The 24,925-nt window shown below is 48.5% G+C and overlaps 1 protein-coding gene across 1 annotated transcript in view; it reads left to right on the forward strand.

Moving 5' to 3' along the window:
- LOC139235110 (rab11 family-interacting protein 1-like) overlaps positions 1-24,925 on the forward strand; it is a 61,281-nt gene that overhangs the window by 9,813 nt on the left and 26,543 nt on the right. The window contains exon 3 of the mRNA XM_070866280.1: positions 22,493-22,938. Within this exon, the coding sequence (XP_070722381.1) occupies positions 22,493-22,938 (446 nt within the window). The remainder of the gene's footprint in view (positions 1-22,492; positions 22,939-24,925) is intronic.

Below are 24,925 nucleotides of genomic sequence, written 5' to 3' on the forward strand. Positions count from 1 at the left end.
AATGACTGACTGAAGGGTCTTGACGTGAGGGAATGGGGTTGAGCAGGAATCGGATTCGGGAGCCAAGGGCTGGCTGGGTCGGTTGGACATGATCGCTGGGTTCGGATGGGGAAAACACCGGAGGGATTGCAAAGGAGGAGGGCCCTGGGGCGTTGGTGTGCAGGGGGCCATCAGCTTGGGAGAACGGGGTTTAATGTTGTAGCAACTTGGCAGTCCCAATAGCCCACTGGAGAGTGCACTGCACAGAGCAGGGAGGTCCCAGAATTGGTCTTCTGTCTGTGTACTCCACCATGGCACAGAGACAATGTCACTCAGCCGGAAAGCGCCTGTGTCCAGACAGGATCGAACTCCTCTTTCTATCTAAAGTTGAATATTGTCCGTACACTCTGCCTGCGGTCTGATGCTAAGATGATTACACGGGATATACGGCCCAGAAACAGGCCATTGGGCCCAACCAGTCCATGCCGGCGTTTATGCTCCACTCGAGCCTCCTCCCGTCTTTCCTCATCTAACTCTATCAGCATAACCCTCTATTCCCTTCTCCCCCATATTCTTGTCCAGCCTCCCCTTAAATACATCGATATTATTCACTTCAACCACTCCCTGTGTTAGCGAGTTCCACATTCCCTCTGGGTGAAGAAGTTTCTTCCGAATTCCCTATTGGATATCTCGGTGACTATCTTCTATTGATGGCCTCTAGTTATGCTCCTCCCCACAAGTGGAAACACTCTTTCTCTATGCTCTCTATCAAAACCTTTCATCATTTTAAAGACCTTTAGACTTTTAAACTTTAAAAGACCCTAGAAAACTTTTTTTCAAGAGAAAAGAGACCCAGCCTGTTCATCCTTTCCTGATATGTCGACCCTCGCATTTCTGATATCATTCTTGTAAATCTTCTCTGCACCCTCTCCAGTGCCTCTCTACCCTTTTTATAATATGGCGACCAGAACGTACCCAGTGTGGGGGGTAACCAAGGTACGATACAGGTTTAGTATAAGTTCCTGACTTTTCAATTCTATTCCTCGAGAAATGAGTACTTGTTTGGGACACTGAAGGGTGATTGCTGCCAGTGGAACAGCAGCACAGTTTAGTGGGAAGGCTAATCTTAACCCTGGGCTCCAATTGTGAACGAGTATTGAATTACTTACCTGCTTTTCCGATGTCTAAGCACAATATATATTTAGCTAAAACGATGAGCATAGTCAAGTAAGATAATTTTAAAATACTGCAGTATTGTTGAGCACACCATTTCAAGTGACGTGGTCGAGGGCTTTAAGATAATGAAGGGGTTTGATTTAAAGTAATTGGTAGAAGGATTTGAGGGGCGGGGGGGAAGGGAAGGAAAGAGAAGAGAAGAGATCTGGAACTGCCCGAGGGGGTGGTGGAGGCAGACTCAATCTCATCTTTCAAAAGGGAATTGGATAAGTATCTGAAGGGGAAAAATTTGCAGGGCAAACGGGGAAAGGGCGGGGGAGTGGGACTAGCCGAGAGTCGGCATGATGGGTGCGACAGGCCAAATGGCTGCCTTCCGTGCTGTAACAGTTCTATGAATTCTCTTATAATGATTCAGTGCCTCACAAACATTACAGGAAGGATGTGATTGCACATGAGAAGGTGCAGAGGGGATTTACTAGGATGTTGCCGGGGCTGGAGAATTTTAGCTATGAGGAATGATTGGATAGGCTGAGGTTGTTTTCTTTGGAACAGAGGAGGCTGAGGGGAGACCTTATTGAGGTGTATAAAATTATGAGGGGCCGAGATAGTGGATAGGACGGACCTATTTCCCTTAGCAGAGGGGTCAACAATCAGGGGGTATAGATTTAAAGTAATTGGTAGGAAGTTTTGAGGGGAAATGTCTTCACCCAGAGGATGGTGGGGGGTCTGGAACTCACGGCCTGAAAGGGTGGTAGAGGCAGAAACCCTCACCATATTTAAAAAGTACCTGGATGTGTGCACTTGAAGTGCTGTAACCTGCAGGGCTACGGACTGAGAGCTGGAAAGTGGGATTAGGCTGGGTAGCTCTTGGTCGGCCGGCGTGGACACGATGGGCCGAATGGCGGCCTCCTGTGCTGTAAATTACTGAGTAGACATGGAGATGGTTGGCGGGAAGGGGAGGGGGGAGGGGGGAGGGGGGGGGAGAAACTGACCAGAACTAGGGGCCATGACTGCAAGATAGCCACGAATAAATGCACTCGAGAATTCAGGAGGATCTTATTCACCCAGAGAGTGGTGAGAATGTGGAACTCGCTGCCACAGGGAGTGGCTGAGGCGAGAAGTGTAGATGCATTTCAGGGGAAGCTAACTCAACACGCGCGGGAGCGAGGAATCGAAGGATATGCTGATGGGGTGGGAGGAGGCCCGTGATGAGCTGTTTCTCTGCCACACATTCTGTGTAATTACGTGTAATTATCTCGGGTTTACAGTCAAACCGAGAAGGAGTGGGTGGATCGCTGGGGATTTTAAAAAAAAATTAATAATAAAGGTCAACAGTTGAGAAATGAGAGAAAAAAATGTGTTTCTGAGCAAGTCTCCGGTGACTTGTTTTAATAGTTCTGAGTAAGGTGTCATCGCCTGTTTAGTGAACCTTGGACCACAGGCCACGTCCGAGAAGCAAGCCATGTTGCCTGTGCTCCGAGGGCAGAATTGAGACCAAAAAAGGGGAAGCCAGCCAAAACAATGCGGCAATGACCGTCTGTTCCAAGCTTGTACAAGACAATCTGTTAAAATAGTTACAGGAGTTCTTGGTCATTACAGAGCCTGTGTGTTTGGCAATCTTCCCACCCGCTGCTTCAGGTGCCTCTGTGTACTGGAAAACTGTGTGAAGCATTGCTGTGTAAACAAACCGAGGCCCACACACATACCAAACAACTCTCTCAGCAACCAGCTCGCTTTCACCAGCTCCGTCTACTCACTGAGAGAGCACTGCCTGAAGGCACACTAAGAATGTCAGTCAGCAAAACCACATGTGGAAGAATACCTGTGGTCTGATCTCGCTGGGGGGTGGGGGAGGCCGTTGGATGGGGAAGGGGTATGGCCGGGGGAGATGGGGAAGGGGGGTGGTGGGAGGGTAGAGTAGATACCACAAGGAGGCAGTGAGAGATTTACTGAGCGCACCCCACAAGGCCATTCTCATTTTCAGTCAACTCACAGTTTGGCCAATACATAGGAAAGCAAGTGCCGAGGGAGCGCCCCGCGCTGTCGGAGGGGCGGTACCGAGGGAGCGCCCCGCGCTGTCGGAGGGGCGGTACCGAGGGAGCGCCGCGCTGTCGGAGGGGCGGTACCGAGGGAGCGCCGCGCTGTCGGAGGGGCGGTACCGAGGGAGCGCCGCACTGTCGGAGGGGCGGTACCGAGGGAGCGCCGCACTGTCGGAGGGGCGGTACCGAGGGAGTGCCGCACTGTCGGAGGGGCGGTACCGAGGGAGCGCCGCGTTGTCGGAGGGGCGGTACTGAGGGAGCGCCGCGCTGTCGGAGGGGCGGTACCGAGGGAGCACTTTGAGACATCTTGAGGTGCTGTATAAATGCAAGTATTTAATGTTCACACCGAAAATGGATGTGTGTGTTGGGCAACTTCTAGCTGACAGTGAGGCTCGATTTTGTTATCTTCTGCATTGAAATAGAATCAATTAGCATGAGTGGTTTTGTGGAGCGGTGCAGTGCTCCAACTTGAGCGTGTCGCATGACCAGATTGTGCCAGTGTTGGTGGGGAGTCTGTCATCGAGCCAGCTCCAGGCTACAAGGCAGACTCTGCACAACACGGCCCGTGTTTATCCCGCAGCTTGTCACCCCGTATTTAAGCTGCATTCTCCGAGTTGCTGCTGGGACTAGCCCATCCTGCAAACTGCTGAATTTAACATTTTTTATTTTAAACGCCATTTGAACACTTTTATTCTTGTCTTCAATGCATTTTTTTAAAAAAAAGCATAATTTACCATCGTTTCTGCCCTCGCAATAGTCTGCTTGTGAAAGTAGGTAGTAAATTCTAGAAAAACGAGCTGGGACTCGAGTGGACTCGAGGGATATGGGGATCGGGTGGTGGAGTGGAGGTCACAGTTCAGCTGTGATCGTGTATTGAATGGGGGAGCAGGCTCGAGGGGCCGTATGGACTACTCCTGCTCCTATTATGTTCTGTTAGCCACCTCGCCTGGTGTTTTGAGTTAGTGCAGCCTGCTGCGGTCTCTGACCAGTGTGCCGATCTCCAGAATGGTTATCCTGTCACCCCCCCCCCCCCCCCCCCGCCCCCGCCCATCCTCAATATCCACCTTCACCACCTGTCCTGATGTCTCATCCTTTGGTTCAGTGTCAGATTTTGTCTCAGTACGCACCTGTGAAGCGCCTTGGGATGCTTTACAGCGTTGAAGGGCGCTATATGAATGCAAGTTGTTGTACAGTGCACATCCCAGGGGCTGTTGTTGGGAGCGGAGTGAGACCACTGCTTGCACAGAACTCTCCTCGCTGGCAAGCAAATGGCAGAGACATTTTTGATCTGAGTAACCAAACCTGTTGAGTGAATGAGATGGAGCGAACCTATTGGAACAACTCCTGTTTTGCTGGGGTCGGTGTGTCGCCCAGGCTGACGCGGGGCATCGTCTTGCCACTGAAATGGAACCCCGAATAGCCGGTGTCCTGACTGCAGTTACATAACGTGGTGTTTCTGCAAAAACCACAGGCTCTTTGTCAACCCTCGCAAAGTGCAATCAGCAGTAGACTAAGTGGTGATGCTAAATTCTAGCTTTTAAAGCAGTTGTCTCCAAACTTGTTCGTTCCTCCCCGCTCCGCCATTTGTGCTGTGGTCGGAAGAGCAGCTATTTGTGACTAGTGTGAGAAAGTTTGTGTGTTTTTTTTTGTAGCTCCCAAATAGGAAGTAAGAACGCTACTTTGTACAAAGTATGAGCAGGAACGTGCAGTTTAGCAAGCCTCCACGCTACCTTTCCAACCACTCCGAGAGTTCTAGTCACAGGACGTGGCAGCATTTGGGCGCACCACGGCACTGTGCTCTGGCAATGGGGTATTGCACCAGTGAGGGGTTAGACCAGTGGGCCTTTGCACCAGTGCACTGCAATCTGGCAGTGGGTCTTTGCACCAGTGGGGTCTTGCACAGTGCGCTGTGATCTGGCAGTGGGCCTTTGCACCAGTGGGGTCTTGCACCAGTGCGCTGTGATCTGGCAGTGGGCCTTTGCACCAGTGGGGTCTTGCACCAGTGCGCTGTGATCTGGCAGTGGGTCTTTGCACCAGTGGGCCTTTGCACCAGTGCACTGTGCTCTGGCAGTGGGTCTTTGCACCAGTGGGTCTTTGCACCAGTGCACTGTGATCTGGCAATGGGGCGTTGTCGGTCGGCTGCTATTCCACCAGACTTTAGTGCTACCTCAGAGAGGTGTTGAGTGAAAGCCAAGTACTTGGTCCATTTTGGAGATGTGGCCCTGGCCAATGTGCTGGCTGCCGGTTTGGCCGTTCTGGAAGCCGGAGAACAGTCACTGCCACCTTGGCTGTGGTTGGAGCATACCGAGGGGTACAATGGCGGAACTTCATGCTTGCATTCTGTTTGGGCAGCATTGACTGTTGCCACACAATCTCTCTTTCCTTCCCCCAACTCCCCATGATACTTGGATGCCTTTTTGGCCATGTCTGCTTTTCCTGGCGGCTTCATTGAATCGTAGAAATTTACGACACGGAAGAAGTCCATTCGGGCCATCGTGTCCGTGCCGACCAAAAAAAAGCTACCCAGCCTAATCCCACTGTCCAGCTCTCTGTCCGTAGCCCTGTAGATTACGACACTTGAAGTGCATAATTCAAGTATTTTTTTTTAAATGTGAGGGTTTCTGCCTCTCCCACCCTTTCAGGCAGTGAGTTCCAGACCCCCACCACCCTCTGGGTGAAAAAATTACTCCCCTCCTCTCATCCTGCTACCAATTACTTTAAATCGACACCCCTTGGTTATTGACCTTTTCTGCTGAGGGAAATAGGCCCTTCCTATACAGTCCTTCTCTTTGACTCCATCACGTGGAGATTAATCTCTGGGATGCTGGGCTTATCTGCGGTATGTTGGCTGTAGTTCAGGGGAGGGCGAGAGAGAGTCAGCAGGTGATGAGTGCCTCACCGTTTCAACGAAACTGGTTGCATGCAAATCCCGGCTATAAGGAAGTTTGCAGTTGGGTTATTTTGTAAGCAGCTGGTATTTTCGTGCAAGTGGTTTGATTGGACTATAAGCAATGCAAGCTCTTCTAAGGGTGTTTGTAGACAAACGTGCACCAGCTGAATTGTTTCCAGGCTCCTGGGGGAGGGGAGAGAGGGATCGCCAAATGTGCTGATGCCTGTGTGCAGACAGAATTGAGATGGACGGCAAATTAAAGCCAGAGGAACTGCTGCCCGCCAATATAACGGCCAACCCTTCATGCACCGTGGTCACCTTTGTACACCGGTCATTGAAAGCAAACGTGCTGGTGCAGCAAGCAGTTAGGGGCAAATGGTATGTTGGCCTTCATTGCAAGAGGGTTTGAGTACAGGAGCAAGGATGTCTTACTACAGTTATACAGGGCCTTGGTGAGACCACACCTGGAGTATTGTGTGCAGTTTTGGTCTCCTTACCTAAGAAAGGATATACTTGCCATAGAGGGAGTGCAGCGAAGGTTCACCAGACTGATTCCTGGGATGGCAGGACTGTCGTATGAGGAGAGATTGGGTCAACTAGGCCTGTATCCACTAGAGTTTAGAAGGATCTCATTGAAAGGTATAAAATTCTGACTGGGTTGGATAGACTGGATGCGGGGAGGATGTTTCCCCCGGGGCTGGGAAGTCTAGAACAAGGGGTCACAGTCTCAGGATACGGGGTAGGAAATTTAGGACCGAGCTGAAGAGAAATGTTTTCCCTCAGAGGGTGGTGAACCTGTGGAGTTCTCTACCACAGAAGGCTGTGGAGGCCAAGTCACTGAATATATTTAAGAGGGAGATATAGATTTCTGGACACAAAAGGCATCAAGGGGTAATGGGGAAAAAGTGGGAATATGGTGTTGAGATAGAGGATCAGCCATGATCATGTTGAATGGTGGTGCAGGCTCGAATGGCCTACTACTGCTATTTTCTATGTGTCTCTCCAGAATGGGCCGTTACTTGGGTTGCTCTCCATGCCCCTCGCCGTTGAGGTGCACTGGAGGCTGATCTTGGTGAAGGGACACATGTCTGAAGGCCGTTTATTTTGGAAGAGGGTGAGAAGTTTCCTAAATTACACTCGGCACCTTGTGCTTTTTCTGACCCTCTTGGGGCAGCCTTGCATTGAAGATATTGAAGACTGATCAATGGGATGCAAGTAGAGATCATAGATTTAACCAGAGTTCATAGACTTAAAATCATTTGGCAAAAGATGTAGAGTGGAGTTGTGGTTGGGGGGGGGGGGGGGGGGGGTGAAATTCACTTGAGTTGTGGGGATCCGGAAGGCTCTACCTGAAAAGGTGGTTGGAAACTGGTTCCATAAATAACTTTAAACGGGTATGGGACAGGTGCTGGAGGTTAAGGGCTACGAACAAAAAGCAGGGGCGAAAGGCCAGTACAGTCTCCTTGGGCTGGATGGCCTCCTGTGTTGTAAGTTGTATTTTTCTATAAAGTAAAGCTTGGAGGGGTGCAGTGCAGATTCACCAGAACGCTGCTGGGGCTAAAAGGGTTACATTTAAGGTTAGGTTGCATAGACTAGGCTTTTATTCCCTTGCGTCATAGTCATCGGCAGTCCCTCGAAATCGAGGAAGACATGTGTTATGTTCATAAAGCAATGTAACGGAGTACTGTAGACATGTAGAATAAGTGTGACCTTAGCTCCTTTATTCACACTCCAGAGTGCTGGTATAGCATGGGAAGTCTGCTTATATACAGTGCTCCCAAGGGATGCTGGGATCCCTTGGCACTCTAGCAAGTGTGCCCTCTGGTGGTGGTATGATGCAGGTTGCAAAGGGTTACATACATAACTTGCTTCCACTCCAAAGTGAGTTCTCAGGTGACTGAGGAGTCCAATACGGGAATTAGTCTCTTGTCACAGGTGGGACAGACAGTGGTTGGAGGAAAGGGTGGGTGGGGAGTCTGGTTTGCCGCACGCTCCTTCCGCTGCCTGCGCTTGTTTTCTGCATGCTCTCGGCGACAAGACTCGAGCATAAGCAGATTAAGGGGTGATCTAATTAAGGCGTTTAAGATGCTTTAAAGGAGTTGATCGGGTAGATAGCAAGAAACTATTTCCTCTGGCTGGGGGAGTTTAGAGCAAGGGGGCCTAATCTTAAAATTAGAGCCAGGCCTTTTGGGAATGTTAGGAAGCAGTTCTTCGCACACCGGGTAGTGAAAATGTGGCACTCTCTTCCCCCAAAAAGCTGAAGCTGGGGGCTCAATTGACAATATTAAAACTGTGTGCGCGTATTGTTTTTCTTAAGAAGGAAAAGTTAAGGGATACGGAACTAAGTCGGGTAGATGCAGTTAAGATGCAGATCAGCCATGATCTAATTAAATGGTGGAACAGGTTCGAGAGGCTGAATGTTGACCTCCTGTTGCTGTGTTCGGGTTGTGAACTGGATTGTTTTTTGTGTGACATAATCGCTTGTTTATGAAGCAGTATTTTGTTGCTCACATGCTGATACCGGTGATTGAGTTTCTACTGGAGCTGCGTAACAAAGGAGGGTTTATGTTCCGATGGCAACCAATCAACACTGTGATGTGTGAAATGAGAGATTTGCTTGGAATGTACTGCTGTGAACATTGCCTCCCAGCCCCGTGAGCAACAGGCACCCTGTGACTGATTCAATGCTGCGCTGTGCACCAAAGGTACTTGGAAAATACTTTGTTGGAGAATTTGCGCCTTGCATTCTGGGAGTGCGAGACACATTCTTCAAGTATTGAAAACAAAAACCGAGAGCTGGGACTATGCAGCAGGGTCAGGCAGCGTCTGTGGACAAACCGAAGCCCATCCACTGAAGCTTCAGTTCAAAGACCCTTCCTCACCGCCTCCGATTTGCACAATCGGCAATATTTAACTTTATTGTTGAAGCATTGGCTGTTTTGCATAGTCACCATAAGAAATAGGAGCAGGAGTAGGCCATTCGGCCCCTCGAGCCTGCTCCGCCATTCAATAAGATCATGGCTGATCTTCTACCTCAACTCCATATTCCCACCTGATCATCCATCATCATAGGCAGTCCCTCGGAATAGAGGAAGACTTGCTTCCACTCCTGAAGTGAGTTCTTTGGTGGCTGAACAGTCCAATACGGAAGCCACAGACTCTGTCACAGGTGGGACAGGCAGTTGTTGAGGGATGAGGTGGGTGGGACAGGTTTGCCGCACGCTCTTTCCACTGCCTGCGCTTGATTTCTGCATGCTCTTGGTGTTGAGACCTGAGGTGCTCAGCACCCTCCTGGATACCCTTCCTCCCGATTCACTCCTCCCTTAATATCCAAAAATCTATCGATCTCAGCCTTGACTATACTCAACGACTCAGCAGCCACAGCCCTCCGAGGCAGAGAATTTCAAAGATTCACCACCCTCTGAGTGAAGAAATTTCTCCTCATCTCTGTCCTAAATGGCCGCCCCCTTATCCTGAGACTGTGACCCCTGGTTCTAGACTCTCCAGCCCGGGGTAAACACCCTCCCTGCATCTACCCCGTCAAAGTGATTGTATTTATAAATGATTCTCCCACACTTTTTTATTTTGTGGAGCTGGAGGAGATTACAGAAATAGGGAGGGGTGAAGCCATGGAGGGATTTTAAAATAAGGATGAGAATTTTGAAATCTAGGTGTTGCTTAACCGGCAGCCAATGTAGGTCAGCGAGCACAGGGGCTGGGACACTTGATGCCACCTCTGCCTTGTGCTCAGGATTGGGCAGAAGTGTCCATCACCATCATCCTCATAGGCAGTCACTCGAAATCGAGGAAGACTTGCTTCCATACTAGAAATGAGTTCTCAGGTGACTGAACAGTCCAATACGGGAATTACAGTCTCTGTCACAGGTGGGACAGACAGTGGTTGAGGGAAGGGGAGGGTGGGACAGGTTTGCCGCACGCTCCTTCCGCTGCCTGCGCTTGATTTCTGCATGCTCTCGGCGATGAGACTCGAGGTGCTCCGCGCCCTCCCGGATGCACTTCCTCCACTTAGGGCGGACTGGTCTTTGGCCAGGAACTCCCAGGTGTCGATGGGGATGTTGCATTTTATCAGAGAGGCTTTGAGGGTGTCCTTGAAACAGTTCCTCTGCGCACCTGGGGTTCGCTTGCCGTGCAGGAGTTCCGAGAAGAGCGCTTTCTTTGGGAGTCTCGTGTCGGGCATGCGACCAATGTGGCCCGCCCAACGGAGCTGGTCGAGTGTGGTCAGTTCTTCGATGCTGGGGAAGTGTACAAGAATGACATCGAATGTACAGCAAAGAAACAGGCTGTTTGACCCCACAGGTACATGCTGCTGTTTATACTCCATGAGCCTTGTCCCTCCCTGTCAGTATACCCTGCTATTTCCCCCCCCCCACTCCGTGTATGTTTATCCAGCTTCCCCCTAAAACGCACCTATATTATTCTCCGGAATTACTTCTTGTGTTGGCGAATTCCACTCTGGTTTAAGAAGGTTCTCCTGAGTCCCCTATTGGATTTAGTAAGAGTTGGGCCTAGTGTCAGTGCAACCAATTTGGGGGCAAGAGGAAGTGAGGGAGCTGTGCTTTCTCCACACGGCTTGCAACCCCCCCCTCCCCAAACCCCTTTCTCTAATTCCCAGCTCCAAATGCTGGCGGTGGCTTCAATACCTGGTACATCGATGCCGTAGTTGCACACTGGTCTTCAACCAACCGACCCTAACACCAAGAGCCGACGTTCCACTGGTGAGTTAATGAAAGTGGTTCACAGTAAGGCTCAGTCCTGTATAATGTTCCCGTTCCTGTATAATGCAAGGGGGCACAACGACCTCCAAGTCCCGCGCATTTCAATGGGAAAACTGCGCAGGGGTGGAAATTTGAATTTATTCCGCGCACCCTGTTAAAGAGGGAGCCCCCCCTCCCCCCAAAAAAATATTACTGGGGATATTGGTCCTGTCTACATGTTTGTAGATTTGCTATCAAAGGGAGCAGTGTGCGATGGCCCGGCCTGGAAATCGGTACAGGACCATCAGCAGGCCGGGGCCATTGGAGGGAGCAGCGTGCGATGGTATACCACTGCAGGGAGCAGCGCGTGCTGCTGCAGGAGGGCGACGGCTGCGAAGCCAGGTCGCTGATTGCAGTGCGGGGCAGGCACAGCCGGAGGGGGAGAAGGAGCGGCGAGAGTCTGTAGAGGGAAGTGACCGGGGCCCATGAGAGGCGTGAGTCTGCGGCCCAGAAGAGGCGAGGGCCCATGGGCAGCACGGGCCCAGCCCACACTGTGCGATATGTGAGCACACTAGGTCCGTGCAGCAGAGCTTGTCTCCAGTCGTCCTGGTTCAACCCTTGCCACTGGACCAAGACCTCGCTCTGTCAAGCCCGTGTGGTGGCTGGTGTGCAATGGCCACCCCACGTTAAAAAAATACATCCACAGGCATCTTCCACCCTTCAGGATGTAGTTTGGGATCTGGAATATTAGGCCATTTCATGGAAACACCTGTGAACTCATCATCCCTTTTTGGCGTGGAAGCAAGTCATCCTCGTTTCGAGGGACTGCCTATGATGATGGTGATGAGATTTGCGTTTTGTAGGTGCTGCCAGAATCACTAGGCGTATCATTCAAGACTAGGTTGCTTGACGTGTACCCTGACCTTTTATTGCCCATGTAAAGAGCAAGATTGACATCAAATGACGTGGGCTCCAGCCCTTGCGGGCTAGTCAGCGAGCAGGCATTTTTATGGCGGCTATCCACATCTCCATGTAAACATTTGAGGAATGTGTCTCGGCAGCAGGATAAACCTGATTCCTCAGGGCGTTTGTCGTTGTACAGACCATTTTTGATGGCTGCACACTTCCTCCACACCCCCCACCACCCCTTAAATCAAGCCTCGACTACGAGAAATGTAATTGGTAAATCAAAAAGGGCCTGAACCACCAATCAAAACCACCTCTGTTTGCAAACTAAGTGTAACCAACCCCAGCGTTTGCTCAGTCTCTCGCGTTTTGCTGTGGGATGTCGCTCTTGGTATTGGGTGGTAATGTAAAGAATTTTTAAAGCACAGAAGGAGTTTGTTCGGCCCATCCCGTCTGTGCTGACTCGCTCCAAAGTACCTCTTCCACTTGGTTCCTTTCCCCATAATTTTTTTTAAACTTTTATTTTTCAAGTCGGTACCTGCTTCCTTTTCATAAACTCTTCAGGATTCCGTTTCCACCCCTGTGGTCATCAGAAATTTCTGCGCTCTAATTACCAATTTACTGACACAGAATTTTCCCCAAGTGTCAGCCGGGGCTCAGTGGGCAGCACACTCTCCTCTGAGTCAGAAGGTTGTGGGTTCAAGTCCCACTCCAGGGACTGGAGTGCAAACTCTAGGCCATCACTCCAGTGCAGTGCTGAGGGAGTCCTGCACTGGCGGAGGTGCTGTATTTTGGACGAGACGTTAAACCGAGGCCCCGTCTGCCCCCTCAGGTGAACATAAACAATCCCACGGCACTATTTTGAAGAAGAGCAGGGGCCCTGGCCAATATTTATCCCTCAATCAACATAACAAAAACAGATTATCTGGAATCATTATCACAATGCTGTCTGTGGGAGCTTGCTGTGCGCAAATTGACTGCTGCGTTTCCCACATTACAACAGTGACTACACTCCAAAGGTACTTCGTTGGTTAGTTGTAAAGCACTTAGGGATGTCTGGTGGTTGTGAAAGGCGCTATATAAATCCAAGTCTTTTACCTAATCAAAACCCTTCAGAATTCTAAACACTAACGGCTCTCCTTTGTTCCAGTGAAAGAGCTTCACTGTCTCTCATCTTTCCTGATAACTAAAGCCTCTCATCAGTGATGATATCTTGGTGACCCTCTCCATGACCTTGACGGCTGTGTATCTCTGGACATTGTCCTCGCAAGTCTTAAAAAAACAAACTGCTTGGGTAATCTATGGCCCAAGGATTAACGATGATCCTACTTGGTGTTAGTTACCTACAACAACTTTATACAGTGCCTTTAACGTAGTGAAAGGTCCCAAGTCGCTTCACAGCCGTGTTGTAACACAAAACAGATAAATTTGACACTGAGCCACATAAGACGAAATTCCGGCAGATGACCAAAAGTTTGGTCAAGGAGAGAGAGAGAGGCAGAGAGGTTTAGGGAGGGAGTTCCAGAGCATGGGGCCCAGGCAGCTGAAGGCACGGCCACCGATTGTTCAGCAGTTACCTACACCATTAAACAGTCTCGGCAATGCTACGCACTCTCTTTTCAGATAAAGCTACTACTTAAATGGGAATATAAGAACATAAGAAATAGGAGCAGGAGTAGGCCATACGGCCCCTCGAGCCTGCTCCGCCATTTAATACGATCATGGCTGATCTGATCTTGGACTCGGCTCCACTTCTCTGCCCGCTCGCCCATAACCCCTTATCTCCTTATCGGTTAAGAAACTGTCTATTTCTGTCTTAAATTTATTCAGTGTCCCAGCTTCCACAGCTCTCTGAGGCAGCGAATTCCACTGATTTACAACCCTCTGAGAGAAGAAATTTCTCCTCATCTAATGTAAGTGTTTAATATAAAACCTAAACCTAATTTGTCAAAGTCTGGTTAACTAACTAATTTTGTTTTAAAAGTAACTTTCAAAGTAATGTCTCTTTCACCCCCCCCCCACGCTCCCCCTTTTTTTTGGACAGCAAAGTTAATTCAATAGAATCCACAATCTGACACCAGCTCCTAACGAAATCTGAATGAACTGGAAAGCTGACCAATGTTTCATTTTATTTGGTGCAGAGCCGATGTTGGAGATTGTTTTTCTGTTTCCGTGGTGCAGGCGGTCAGTGCTTTCTGACTTGGATTAAATGAAACTGTGTATGTCACCGATTTTAATGTTTGTCGAGTGGTACACAATGGGATAATCAGCCTGTATATATAAAGAAAAACTTGCATTAATATAGCGCCTTTCACGACCACCGAATGTCTCGCAGCGCTTTACAGCCAATGAAGTACTTTTTGGAGTGTAGTCACTGTTGTAATGTAGGGACTGTGGCAGCCAATTTGTGCACAGCAAGCTCCCACAAACACCAATGTAATAATGACCAGATAATCTGTTTTTGTTATGTCGATTGAGGGATAAATATTGGCCCTGGAGTGGGACTTGAACCCACAACCTTCTGACTCAGAGGCGAGAGTGCTGCCCACTGAGCCACAGCTGTCGGTCATTTACAATTTCAATCTGCCAACTAGTCCAAATTGGTTGGTTATTTTTTGTCCTTGATATGCATATTTGCAATGCTCATGTTTAGATCTTGTCTGTTCTTGTAGGTTTGAGCGCATGTCTTCCCTCTATCTTTTTACATGATCTCAATCCTCGTCGAGGTGTGGATAGAAAATTGATTCTTTAAAATTCTGTTCCAAGAAATACTAAGTGGTACAAAAGCAAAATACCGCAGAGGCTGGAATCTGAAATAAAAACAAAATGCTGGAAATCTCAGCGGGTCCGGCTACATCTGTGGAGAGAGAAACACTTTCGGGCCAGTGACTTCCAGGCCTGCCGAAGCATCATCGACATGAAACATAGAAATATAGAAACATAGAAAATAGGTGCAGGAGTAGGCCATTCGGCCCTTCGAGCCTGCACCGCCATTCAATATGATCATGGCTGATCAGTACCCCACTCCTGCTTTCTCTCCATACCCCTTAATCACTTTAGCCGTAAGGGCCATATCTAACTCCCTTTTGAATATATCGAACGAACTGACATCAACAACTTTCCACCGGTTCACAATTCTGAGTGAAGAAGTTTTTCCTCATCTCGGTCCTAAATGGCTTCCCCTTATCCTTAGACTGTGACCCCTGGTTCTGGGCTTCCCCAATATTGGGATCATTCTTCCTACATCTAACCTGTCTAGTCCCATCAGAATTTTATATGTTTCTATGAGAGCCCCTCATTCTTCTGAACTCCAGTGAATACAGGCCCAGTCGATCCAGTCTCTCCTCGTATGTCAGTCCTGCCATCCCGGGAATCAGTCTGGTGAACCTTCTCTGCACTCCCTCATTAGCAAGAATGTCCTTCCTCTGATTTAGGAGACCAAAACTGAACACCATATTCCAGGTGAGGCCTCACCAAGAAACGTTCAAATCTGGTTCTCTCTACAGATGCCGACTGACCCACTGAGATTTCCAGCACTTTGTTTTAATACAAAGCGATCAGGTGATTCATTGCAGAATGCAGAGGGAATTTTGACGCAGATAATGTTTTGACCTGTGGAGGTCCTAACTCTTAGCACAGAAGCAAGACATTGTTGGGATTTTCAACAGCACCAGCAAGAGAGACCTGAATAACTGGTATTGTTTTCCCCGCAGTTACTGGGTCCAAAGATCAGCCAGACGTAATGCAGCGCAGTGTTGTGTGTTGGGTTGATGGCACTGTGGCTAGGTGTTGGTGCTAAGGGAATGGAACAGTTTTTGTCTTTCAGACACCCAGCGTTGACTTCATGCTGCCAGGTTGGTTATAGCATAGTAACTTCAGACAGCTCGCTCCTCCTTGCCCCGATTATTAAACAAGGTTGCATCTTGGCTCTGATGTATTGAGCTTTCTGATGATGATCTAAATATTATTGGAAAAATTCTGAGGGACAGGATAAATCTTCATTTCGAAAGACATGGATTAATCAAGGACAGTCAGCAAGAATTTGTCAAGTCTGACTAACTGAATTGATTTTTTTTTGAGGAGGTAATCAGGAGGGTCGATGTGTTTGATGTAGTGTATATAGATTTTAGTAAGGGTTTTGATAAGGTTCGACATGGCAGACTGGTCACAAAAGTAAAAGCCCATGGGATCCAGGGCAAAGTGGCAAGTTGGATCCAAAATTAGCTCAGAGGCAGGAAGTAATGGTTGATGGATGTTTTTGTGACTGGAAGGCTGTTTCCAGTGGGGTTCTGCAGGGCTCAGTGCTGGGTCCCTTGCTTTTTGTGGTATATAATCAATGATTTAGACTTGAATGTCGGTGGTATGATTAAGAAGTTTGCAGATGATACTAGAATTTGGTTGATAATGAAGAAGAAAGCTGTAGACTGCAGGAAGATATCAATGAACTGGTCAGGTGGGCAGAACAGTGGCAAATGGAATTCAATCTGGAGAAGTGTGAGGTAATGCATTTGAAGAGGGCTAACAAGACAAGGGAATACACATTAAATGGTAGGACACTGAAGTGTAGAGGAACAAAGGGACCTGGGAGTGCATGTCCACAGATCCCTGAAGGTAGCAGGCCAGGTGGATAAGGTGGTTAAGAAGGCATGCGGAATACTTGCCTTTATTAGCCGAGGCATAGAATGCAAGAGCAGGGGGGGTTATGCTTGAACTGTATAAAATACTGGTTAGACCACAGCTGGAGTACTGCGTGCAGTTCTGGTCACCACATTACAGGAAAGATGTGATTGCACTAGAAAGGGTACAGGGGAAATTTACGAGGATGTTGCCGGGACTGGAGAATTTTAGATTGGATAGGCTGGCTTAGTTTTCATTGGAACAGAGGAGGCTGAGGGGAGACATTATTGTGGTGTATAAAATTATGAGGGGCCTAGATAGGTCCATCCTATTCACTCTATTTCCCTTATCAGGAGTCAATAACCAGGGGCCATAAATTTAAAGTCATTGGTAGGAGATTTTGAGGGGAAATTTCTTCACCCAGAGGGTGGTGGGGTTCTGGAACTCATGGCCTGAAAGGGTGGTAGAGGCAGAAACCCTCCCCACATTTAAAAAAAGTACTTGGATGTGCACTTGAAGTGCCGTAACCTACAGGGCTACGGACCGAGAGCTGGAATGTGGGATTAGGCTGGATAGCTCTTTGTCAGCCGGTGCGGACACGGTGGGCCGAAATGGCCTCTTTCTGTGCTGTAAATTTCTATGAATAGCCACCCCTTCATAGCGTACAGATGGCAGCGATGTCTGTTCATCCGTTTAAATTCCAATTTTGCAGAGCCTGGTTCTGAAATACAGACGCACGTTGTTGGTGAACGAGTGCCTAGCGCCAGAGGTAGACAACAGACCTGAGCTGTTACAGGGAGTGACATACATGACACACACTTTTTTAAATGGCTATTTTTGGAATGAAGTTTGAATTTGCTGGAAAGATCTCCATAACTGGTTGGACAAGTAGTTTTACGAATGTACTGAAACATTAAACCTGGGATCGGCCAGGCTTATAACAGGTCTGTACTGCAGGGTTATAAACTGCTCGGTCACTGAGGGCCCACAGCAGTGAAGGGTAATTACACAACCCATAGAAATTATCTTCCTTTTAACAGTCAGTCCTTTTTTTTAAAAAAAAAAGTGTTGATTCCAATGCCCACCCTCCCAGCCTTTCTAAATTAAGCTCAATTCTTAACCTAACTCGCACCAAGTCCCACTCACCCAGCTTCCCTGTGCTTGCTGGCCTACCTTGACTCCTGGTTAAGCAACTTCTCGTTCTTAGAAACAAATTATAATTAAAAAAAATTCTCATCCATTGTTTTCAAATCCCTCCATGGCCTCTCCCCTCCCTATTTTCCCCCCCACACTCCGCCCCACAATCCTCTAATCTCTGCACTCCTCTAATTCTGGTCTTTTGTGCATCATCGTTTGTCATCACCCCTCTCTGTGTTTCCTTTTGAGCTGTGTGGCCCCACAGTCCCTCACAGGGGCCTCACCACCCCCCCCCACCCCACCCCGCCCCCAAAAATGAAAGGGAACATTGCCCTCAGTTGGCGGCCGTGCCTTCAGCTGCCTGGGTCCCAAACTCTGCAATTCCCCCCCCCCCACCCCCAATCCTGTCCGCGTCTCTCCTCTCTTAAATCTACTTCCCTGTCCTAATTAACTCCTTGTGTGGCTCTGTGTCAAAGGAGAAGAAAATATTTGCATTTATATAGCACCTCTCATGACCACCGAACGTCTCAAGAGCTTTAGTCAGTGAAGTACTTTTTGAGTGTTACTGTTGTAGTGTGGGAAGCGCACAGCAAGCTCCCACAAACAGCAATGTGATAATGAGCAGATCATCTGTTTCAGTAGTGGTGATTGAGGGATAAATATTGGCCACGACACCAGGGATAGCTCCCCTGCTCTTCTTCGGAATAGTGCCATGGGATCTTTTACATCCACTTGAGAGAGCAGACGGGGCCTCGGTTTAACGTCTCATCCGAAAGATGGCCCCTCCGACAGTGCAGCACTCCACCGGAGTGTCAGCCTAGATTATGTGCTCAAGTTCCTGGAGTGGGACTTGAACCCACAACCTTGTGACTCAGAGGCGAGAGTGCTGCCCACTGAGCCATGGCTGATACAGATAATGTTCCTGTGAAGCACCTTGGGATGGTTTACTACATTTAAAGACATTATTTGAATGAAAGTCGTTGATTGTCACTGTTCAGGACAGGAGGGAGGGAAAAGCAAGAAGATTGTGAGAACAGCTGCAGTGAGTTTGTTAAATCGCAACATGTTTTCTGGATATGGTGGACCCCAATGAGCATAAATTGTTTTAATTATCCGTTCCTGGGGTGTGGGCAAGGCCGGCATTTATTGCCCATCCCTAATTGCCCCTTCAGAAGGTGGTGGTGAGCCGCCTTCTTGAACCGCTGCAGTCCGTGTGGTGAAGGTGCTCCCACAGTGCTGTTAGGGAGGGAGTTCCAGGATTGTGACCCAGCGACGATGAAGGAACGGCCGATATATTTCCCAGTCGGGATGGTGTGTGACTGGGAGGGGAACGTGGAGGTGGTGGTGTTCCCATGCGCCTGCTGCCCTTGTCCTTCTAGGTGGTAGAGGTCGCGGGTTTGGGAGGTGCTGCCGAAGAAGCCTTGGCGAGTTGCTGCAGTGCATCTTGTAGATGGTACACACTGCAGCCACGGTGCGCCGGTGGTGGAGGGAGTGAGTGTTGAAGGTGGTGGATGGGGAGCCAATCAAGCGGCTGCTTTGTCCTGGATGATGTCGAGCTTCTCGAGTGTTGTTGGAGCTGCACTCATCCAGGCAAGTGGAGCGTATTCCAATTCCAGTTAATGCAAGCGTTTGAAATGTAAAATGACTTGACCTGAAGTGACTTGAGCCTGTGCAGTAATCACGGGTGAAGGTCTATCAGCGATGCTTGTTATTAATGGGATTAAGCCACGACTGACTGGGTTTGTATGGGTAAGGAATGTTGAGTTCTCTCCTGACCCAGCTGGGAATTGGTGTGGTATTTCTCTCATTCTGATTTGTTTTTTGAACAATGCTCTTGAAGCGCAGCTCGAGCGAGCAGTGTTTGGTCGCTGACCTCCCATTGAGAGGTCATCTTATCGAAATGTATAAGATAATGAGGGGGCTTGACAAGGTGGATGCAGAGAGGATGTTTCCACTGATGGGGGAGACTAGAACTAGGGGGCATGATCTTAGAATAAGGGGCCGCCCATTTAAAACTGAGATGAGGAGAAATTTCTTCTCGGAAGGTTGTAAATCTCTGGAATTCACTGCCTCAGAGCTATGGAAGCTGGGACATTGAATAAATTTAAGATAGAAATAGACAGTTTCTTAACCGATAAGGGGTTATGGGGAGCGGGTGGGGAAGTGGACCTGAGTCCATGATCAGATCAGCCATGATTATATTAAATGGCAGAGCAGGCTCGAGGGGCCGTATGGCTGACTCCTGCTGCTAATATGTTATGATTCCCGCTACCTCCCTCCAGCCAAGCCGTTGGTGCTCAGTGTCTCCCTCTTGAGGTTGGAACCGTTTGAGCTGTTTCAAGCTTTGCTTTTGTATGGAAAAAGAGGAACAGGTTTCCAGACAGAATCTGTATTCAAAATAATAGTTCTGAAATTATGTGTGTGAAGCTGCAGACCCACATTTCTCTCCTTTCTTGTCTCTCTTTCTCATGCTCGTTTCTGCAGTGTCAGTCGTGAGCATAAACATCTCGGCTGACACTCCAATGCAGTACTGAGGGAGAGCCGCACTATCAGAGGTGCTTTCTGCCCGTGGCTCCCGTCTGCTCTCTCGGGTGGATGTGAAAGATCCCATGGGTCGATTTAAAGAGCAGGGGGAGTTATCCCCTGGTGACCAGGGCAAAAATGTATGCCTCAAGTAACATCGCTAAAACAAATTATCTGGTCATTATCACATTGCTGTGTGTGGGAGCTTGCTGTGCACAAATTGGCTGCCCGCGTTTACCACATTACAACAGTGACTGCACTTAAAGTACTTCATTGGCTGTAAACCGCTTTGAGACGTCCGGTGGTTGTGAAAGGCGCTACATAAATGCACGTCAGTCCCTCCCTCCCTCCCTCCCTCCAAGGCTTTATGGCTTACTCCTGCACCTATTCTTATGTTCTTATGTTCTACTTTTGTGCTAAAGTGATGTTTATTTATATACAAATAATATTTTGTATCAGACGCTCCATGTTCGTGCCAGTTTGGCTGAGTTGGTACCACTCAAATTTCTGAATCACAAGTCGTGGGTTCAATACCCACTTCAGTTGCTGGGACTCTCACCTCTGAGTCAGAAGGTTGTGGGTTCGAGTCCCACTCCAGGGACTTGAGCACATAAATCTAGGCTGACTCTCCAGTGCAGTACTGAGGGAGTGCCGCACTGTCGGAGGTGCCGTCTTTCGGATGAGACGTTAAACCGAGGCCCCGTCTGCTCTCTCAGGTGGACGTAGAAGATCCCATGGCACTATCTTGAAGAAGAGCAGGGGAGTTACCCCCGTTGTCCTGGGGCCAATATTTATCCCTCAATTAACATAACAAAAACAGATTATCTGGTCATTATCTCAGTGCTGTTTGTGGGAGCTTGCTGTGCTGCCACATTTCCTACGTTGCAATAATGACGACACTCCAAGTACTTCATTGGCTGTAAAGCACTTTGGGACATCCTGAAAGGTGCTATATAAATGCAAGCCTTTCCTTTTAATTCTTTTAGCACATAATCCAGGCTGACACTCAGTGCAGCACTCCCTCAGTACTGCACTGGTTGGAGGGTCAGTACTGAGGGAGCGTCGGAGGGGCGGTACTAAGGGAGCGCCGTACTGTTGGAGGGGCAGTACTGAGGGAGTGCTGCACTTGGAGGGGCAGTACTGAGGGAGTGCTGCACTTGGAGGGGCAGTACTGAGGGAGGGGCAGTACTGAGTGAGTGCCATACTGTTGGAGGGGCAGTACTGAGGGAGTGCCATACTGTTGGAGGGGCAGTACTGAGGGAGTGCTGCACTTGGAGGGGCAGTACTGAGGGAGTGCCATACTGTTGGAGGGGCAGTACTGAGGGAGTGCTGTACTGTTGGAGGGCAGTACTGAGGGAGTGCTGCACTGAGGTGTCGTGCTTTGGCGGAGACATTAAACTGAGGCCCTGCATACCAGGTTTTTTTTTGGTTCAAGAACAACTTGTATTTATATAGCGCCTTTAATGTAGTGAAATGTCCCAAGGAACTTCGCAGGAATATTTTGCGATTTAAAAAAAAAAAAAAAAAATTTTTTTTGACAGAGTTGCATAAGTACACATTAGCGCAGGTGAGCAAAAACTTGGTCAAAGAGGTATGTTTTAAGGAGGGTAGAGAGGTGGAGAGGTTTAGGCAGTGAGTTCGAGTTTGGGGCCTAGGCAACAGAAGGCACAGCCACCATTTTTTTGAGCGATTACAATCAGGGATACTCAGGAGAGCAGAATTAGAGGAGCGCAGACATCTCCCGGGGGGGAGGAAGTTTGTGGGGGCTGGAAGAGATTGGAGAGAAATGGAGAGATTTTATAAACGAGGATGTGAATTTTGAAAGTGAGGGATTGCTTAACCGGAAGCTAGTATAGACCAGCGAGCACAGGGAGTGATGGGTGATCAGGACTTTGTGCGAGTTAGGACACGGGCAGCTGAGTTTTGGATCACCTCTAGTTTACGTAGGGTAGAATAGAAACATAGAAAGTAGGTGCAGGAGTAGGCCATTCGAGCCTGCATCACCATTCAATAAGATCATGGCTGATCATTCAGCTCAGTACCCCTTTCCTGCTTTCTCTCCATACCCCTTGATCCCTTCAGCCGTAAGGGCCACATCTAACTCCCTCATGAATATAGAAAGTGGGAGGCCAGCCAGGAGTGCGTTGGAATAGTCAAGTCTGGAGGTAACAAATGCATGGATGAGGGCTTCGGCAGTGGATGAGCTGGGTTCGGGTGGATGATAAAGATCCCCTGGTACTACACACATACACACTGCTGATTTCTGGGTGTCTTGAGTGGCATTTCTCAACCGATCTCCATGATATGTAATGTCTTTCTAAAATGTGGTTGAGGTGGCCAAGTGATATATTATAAATAGATATGTTTGTCTGTTATTGTTAGAAGATTGATTAGTATATTTCAGTTCTTTGGGGACTTATTATGTTAATTATATGCGTGATTTTCTAATTTTACTCTATGGGACACGCTATGAATATTGCGTTCACTGTTCGATTCTCTCCCTCCCCAAGGTGGTATAAACTGCACTCCAAGTCGGGGAAGATGGAGAAAGATCGCGGCGAGATCGAAGCGGACATCCGGTTTGTGCGCAACAATATGACGGCCAGCATGTTTGACCTTTCGATGAAGGACAAGTCCCGATCGACTCTGGGGCGGCTGAAGGACAAGTTCAAGGGCAAGAGGAAGGAGGGCTTCTCCGATTCGGTGTCGGCGGTTGTTCCCAGCACCAGCACCGCCGGCGACAGCGACGAGGAGCCGGTGGTGACCGAGAAGAAGAAAAAGTCCAAACTGAAAATGTTGTTTCCTAAGTCGAACCTGCAGCGGACCTCTCTGTCTCAGTCCATGTCGGTCATACCCACCGGCCCCTCCTCTCCGGCTGCCAACACAAACACAAAGAAAGCAAAGGACTTTGGCAATGAAGACTTCACTGAAATAAAACTGCACGACTCTGCTGACGGTAAGCGTCGTGTTTTGGGTTTTCAACAACACGTTCTCCATTTATACGGTGCAGTTGACGCGGTAAAACACCCCAAGGCGCTTAACGGGAGCGGTAACCGGGACCTGGCTGTCCTTGTACACCAATCACTGAAAGTTAACCTGCAGGTACAGCAAGCAATTAAGAAAGCAAATGGTACATTGGCCTTTATTACAGGAGGATTTGAGTATAAGAGTAAAGACGTCTTACTGCAATTATACAGGGCCCTGGTGAGACCACACCTGGAGTATTGTGTACAGTTTTCGTCTCCTTACCTAAGGAAGGATATACTTACCATAGAGGGAGTGCAACAAAGGTTCACCAGACTGATTCCTGGGATGGGGGGATTGTCCTATGAGGAGAGATTGAGTAGACTAGGCTGATATTCTCAGAGTTTAGAAGAATGAGAGGTGATCTCATTGAAACATATCAAATTCTTACAGGGCTTGACAAGGTAGATGCAGGGAGGATGTTTTCCCCGGGATGGGGAGTCTAGAACCAGGGGTCACAGTCTCAGGATAAGGGGTCGGCCATTTAGGACTGAGATGAGGAGAAATTTCTTCACCTGAGGGTGGTGAATCTTTGGAATTCTCTGCCCCAGAGGGCTGGGGAAGCTCAGTCGTTAAGTATATTCAAGGCTGAGCTGGATAGATTTTTAGATATTAAGGGAATCAAGGGATATGGGGATAGTGCAGGAAAGTGGAGTTGAGGTAGAAGATCAGCCATGATATTGAATGGTGGAGCAGGCTCGATGGGCCGAATGGCCTACTCCTGCTCCTAATTCTTATAAGAGTATAAGAACATAAGAATTAGGAACAGGAGCAGGCCATTCGGCCCATCGAGCCTGCTCCACCATTCAATAAGATCATGGCTGATCTGGTCGTGGACTCAGCTCCACTTACCCGCCCGCTCCCCGTAACCCTTAATTCCCTTATTGGTTAAAAATCTATCTATCTGTGATTTGAATACATTCAATGAGCTAGCCTCAACTGCTTCCTTGGGCAGAGAATTCCACAGATTCACAACCCTCTGGGAGAAGAAATTCCTTCTCAACTCGGTTTTAAATTAGCTCCCGCCGTATTTTGAGGCTGTGCCCCCTAGTTCTAGTCTCCCCGACCAGTGGAAACAACCTCTCTACCTCTATCTTGTCTATCCCTTTCATTATCTTAAATGTTTCTATAAGATCACCCCTCATCCTTCTGAACTCCAACGAGTAAAGACCCAGTCTACTCAATCTATCATCATAAGGTAACCCCCTCATCTCCGGAATCAGCCTCGTGAATCGTCTCTGTACCCCCTCCAAAGCTAGTATATCCTTCCTTAAGTAAGGTGACCAAAACTGCACGCAGTACTCCAGGTGCGGCCTCACCAATACCCTGTACAGTTGCAGCAGGACCTCCCTGCTTTTGTACTCCATCCCTCTCGTAATGAAGGCCAACATTCCATTCGCCTTCCGGTTTAACTGCAAACTAACTTTTTGGGATTCGTGCACAAGGATCCCCAGGTCCCTCTGCACCGCAGCATGTTGTAATTTCTCCCCATTCATAATATTCCCTTTTACTGTTTTTTTTTTTTCCCCCAAGGTGGATGACCTCACACTTTCCGACATTGTATTCCATCTGCCAAACCTTAGCCCATTCGCTTAACCTATCCAAATCTCTTTGCAGCCTCTGAGTCCTCTACACAACCCGCTTTCCCACTAATTTTAGTGTCATCTGCAAATTTTGTTGCACTACATTCTGTCCCCTCTTCTAGGTCATCTATGTATATTGTAAACAGTTGTGGTCCTAGCACCGATCCCTGTGGCACACCACTAACCACTGATTTTCAACCTGAAAAGAACCCATTTATGTTCTTATCAGACAAAATTGACACTGAGCCACAAGGAGATATTAGGACAGATGACAAAAAAACTTGGTTGAAATGGTATGTTTTTGGAGGAGAGGGTTAGGGAAGGAATTCCAGAGCT

Source organism: Pristiophorus japonicus, chromosome 22 (genome assembly GCF_044704955.1).
Source record: "Pristiophorus japonicus isolate sPriJap1 chromosome 22, sPriJap1.hap1, whole genome shotgun sequence".
In the NCBI taxonomy this organism is placed as follows: Eukaryota; Metazoa; Chordata; class Chondrichthyes; family Pristiophoridae; genus Pristiophorus; species Pristiophorus japonicus.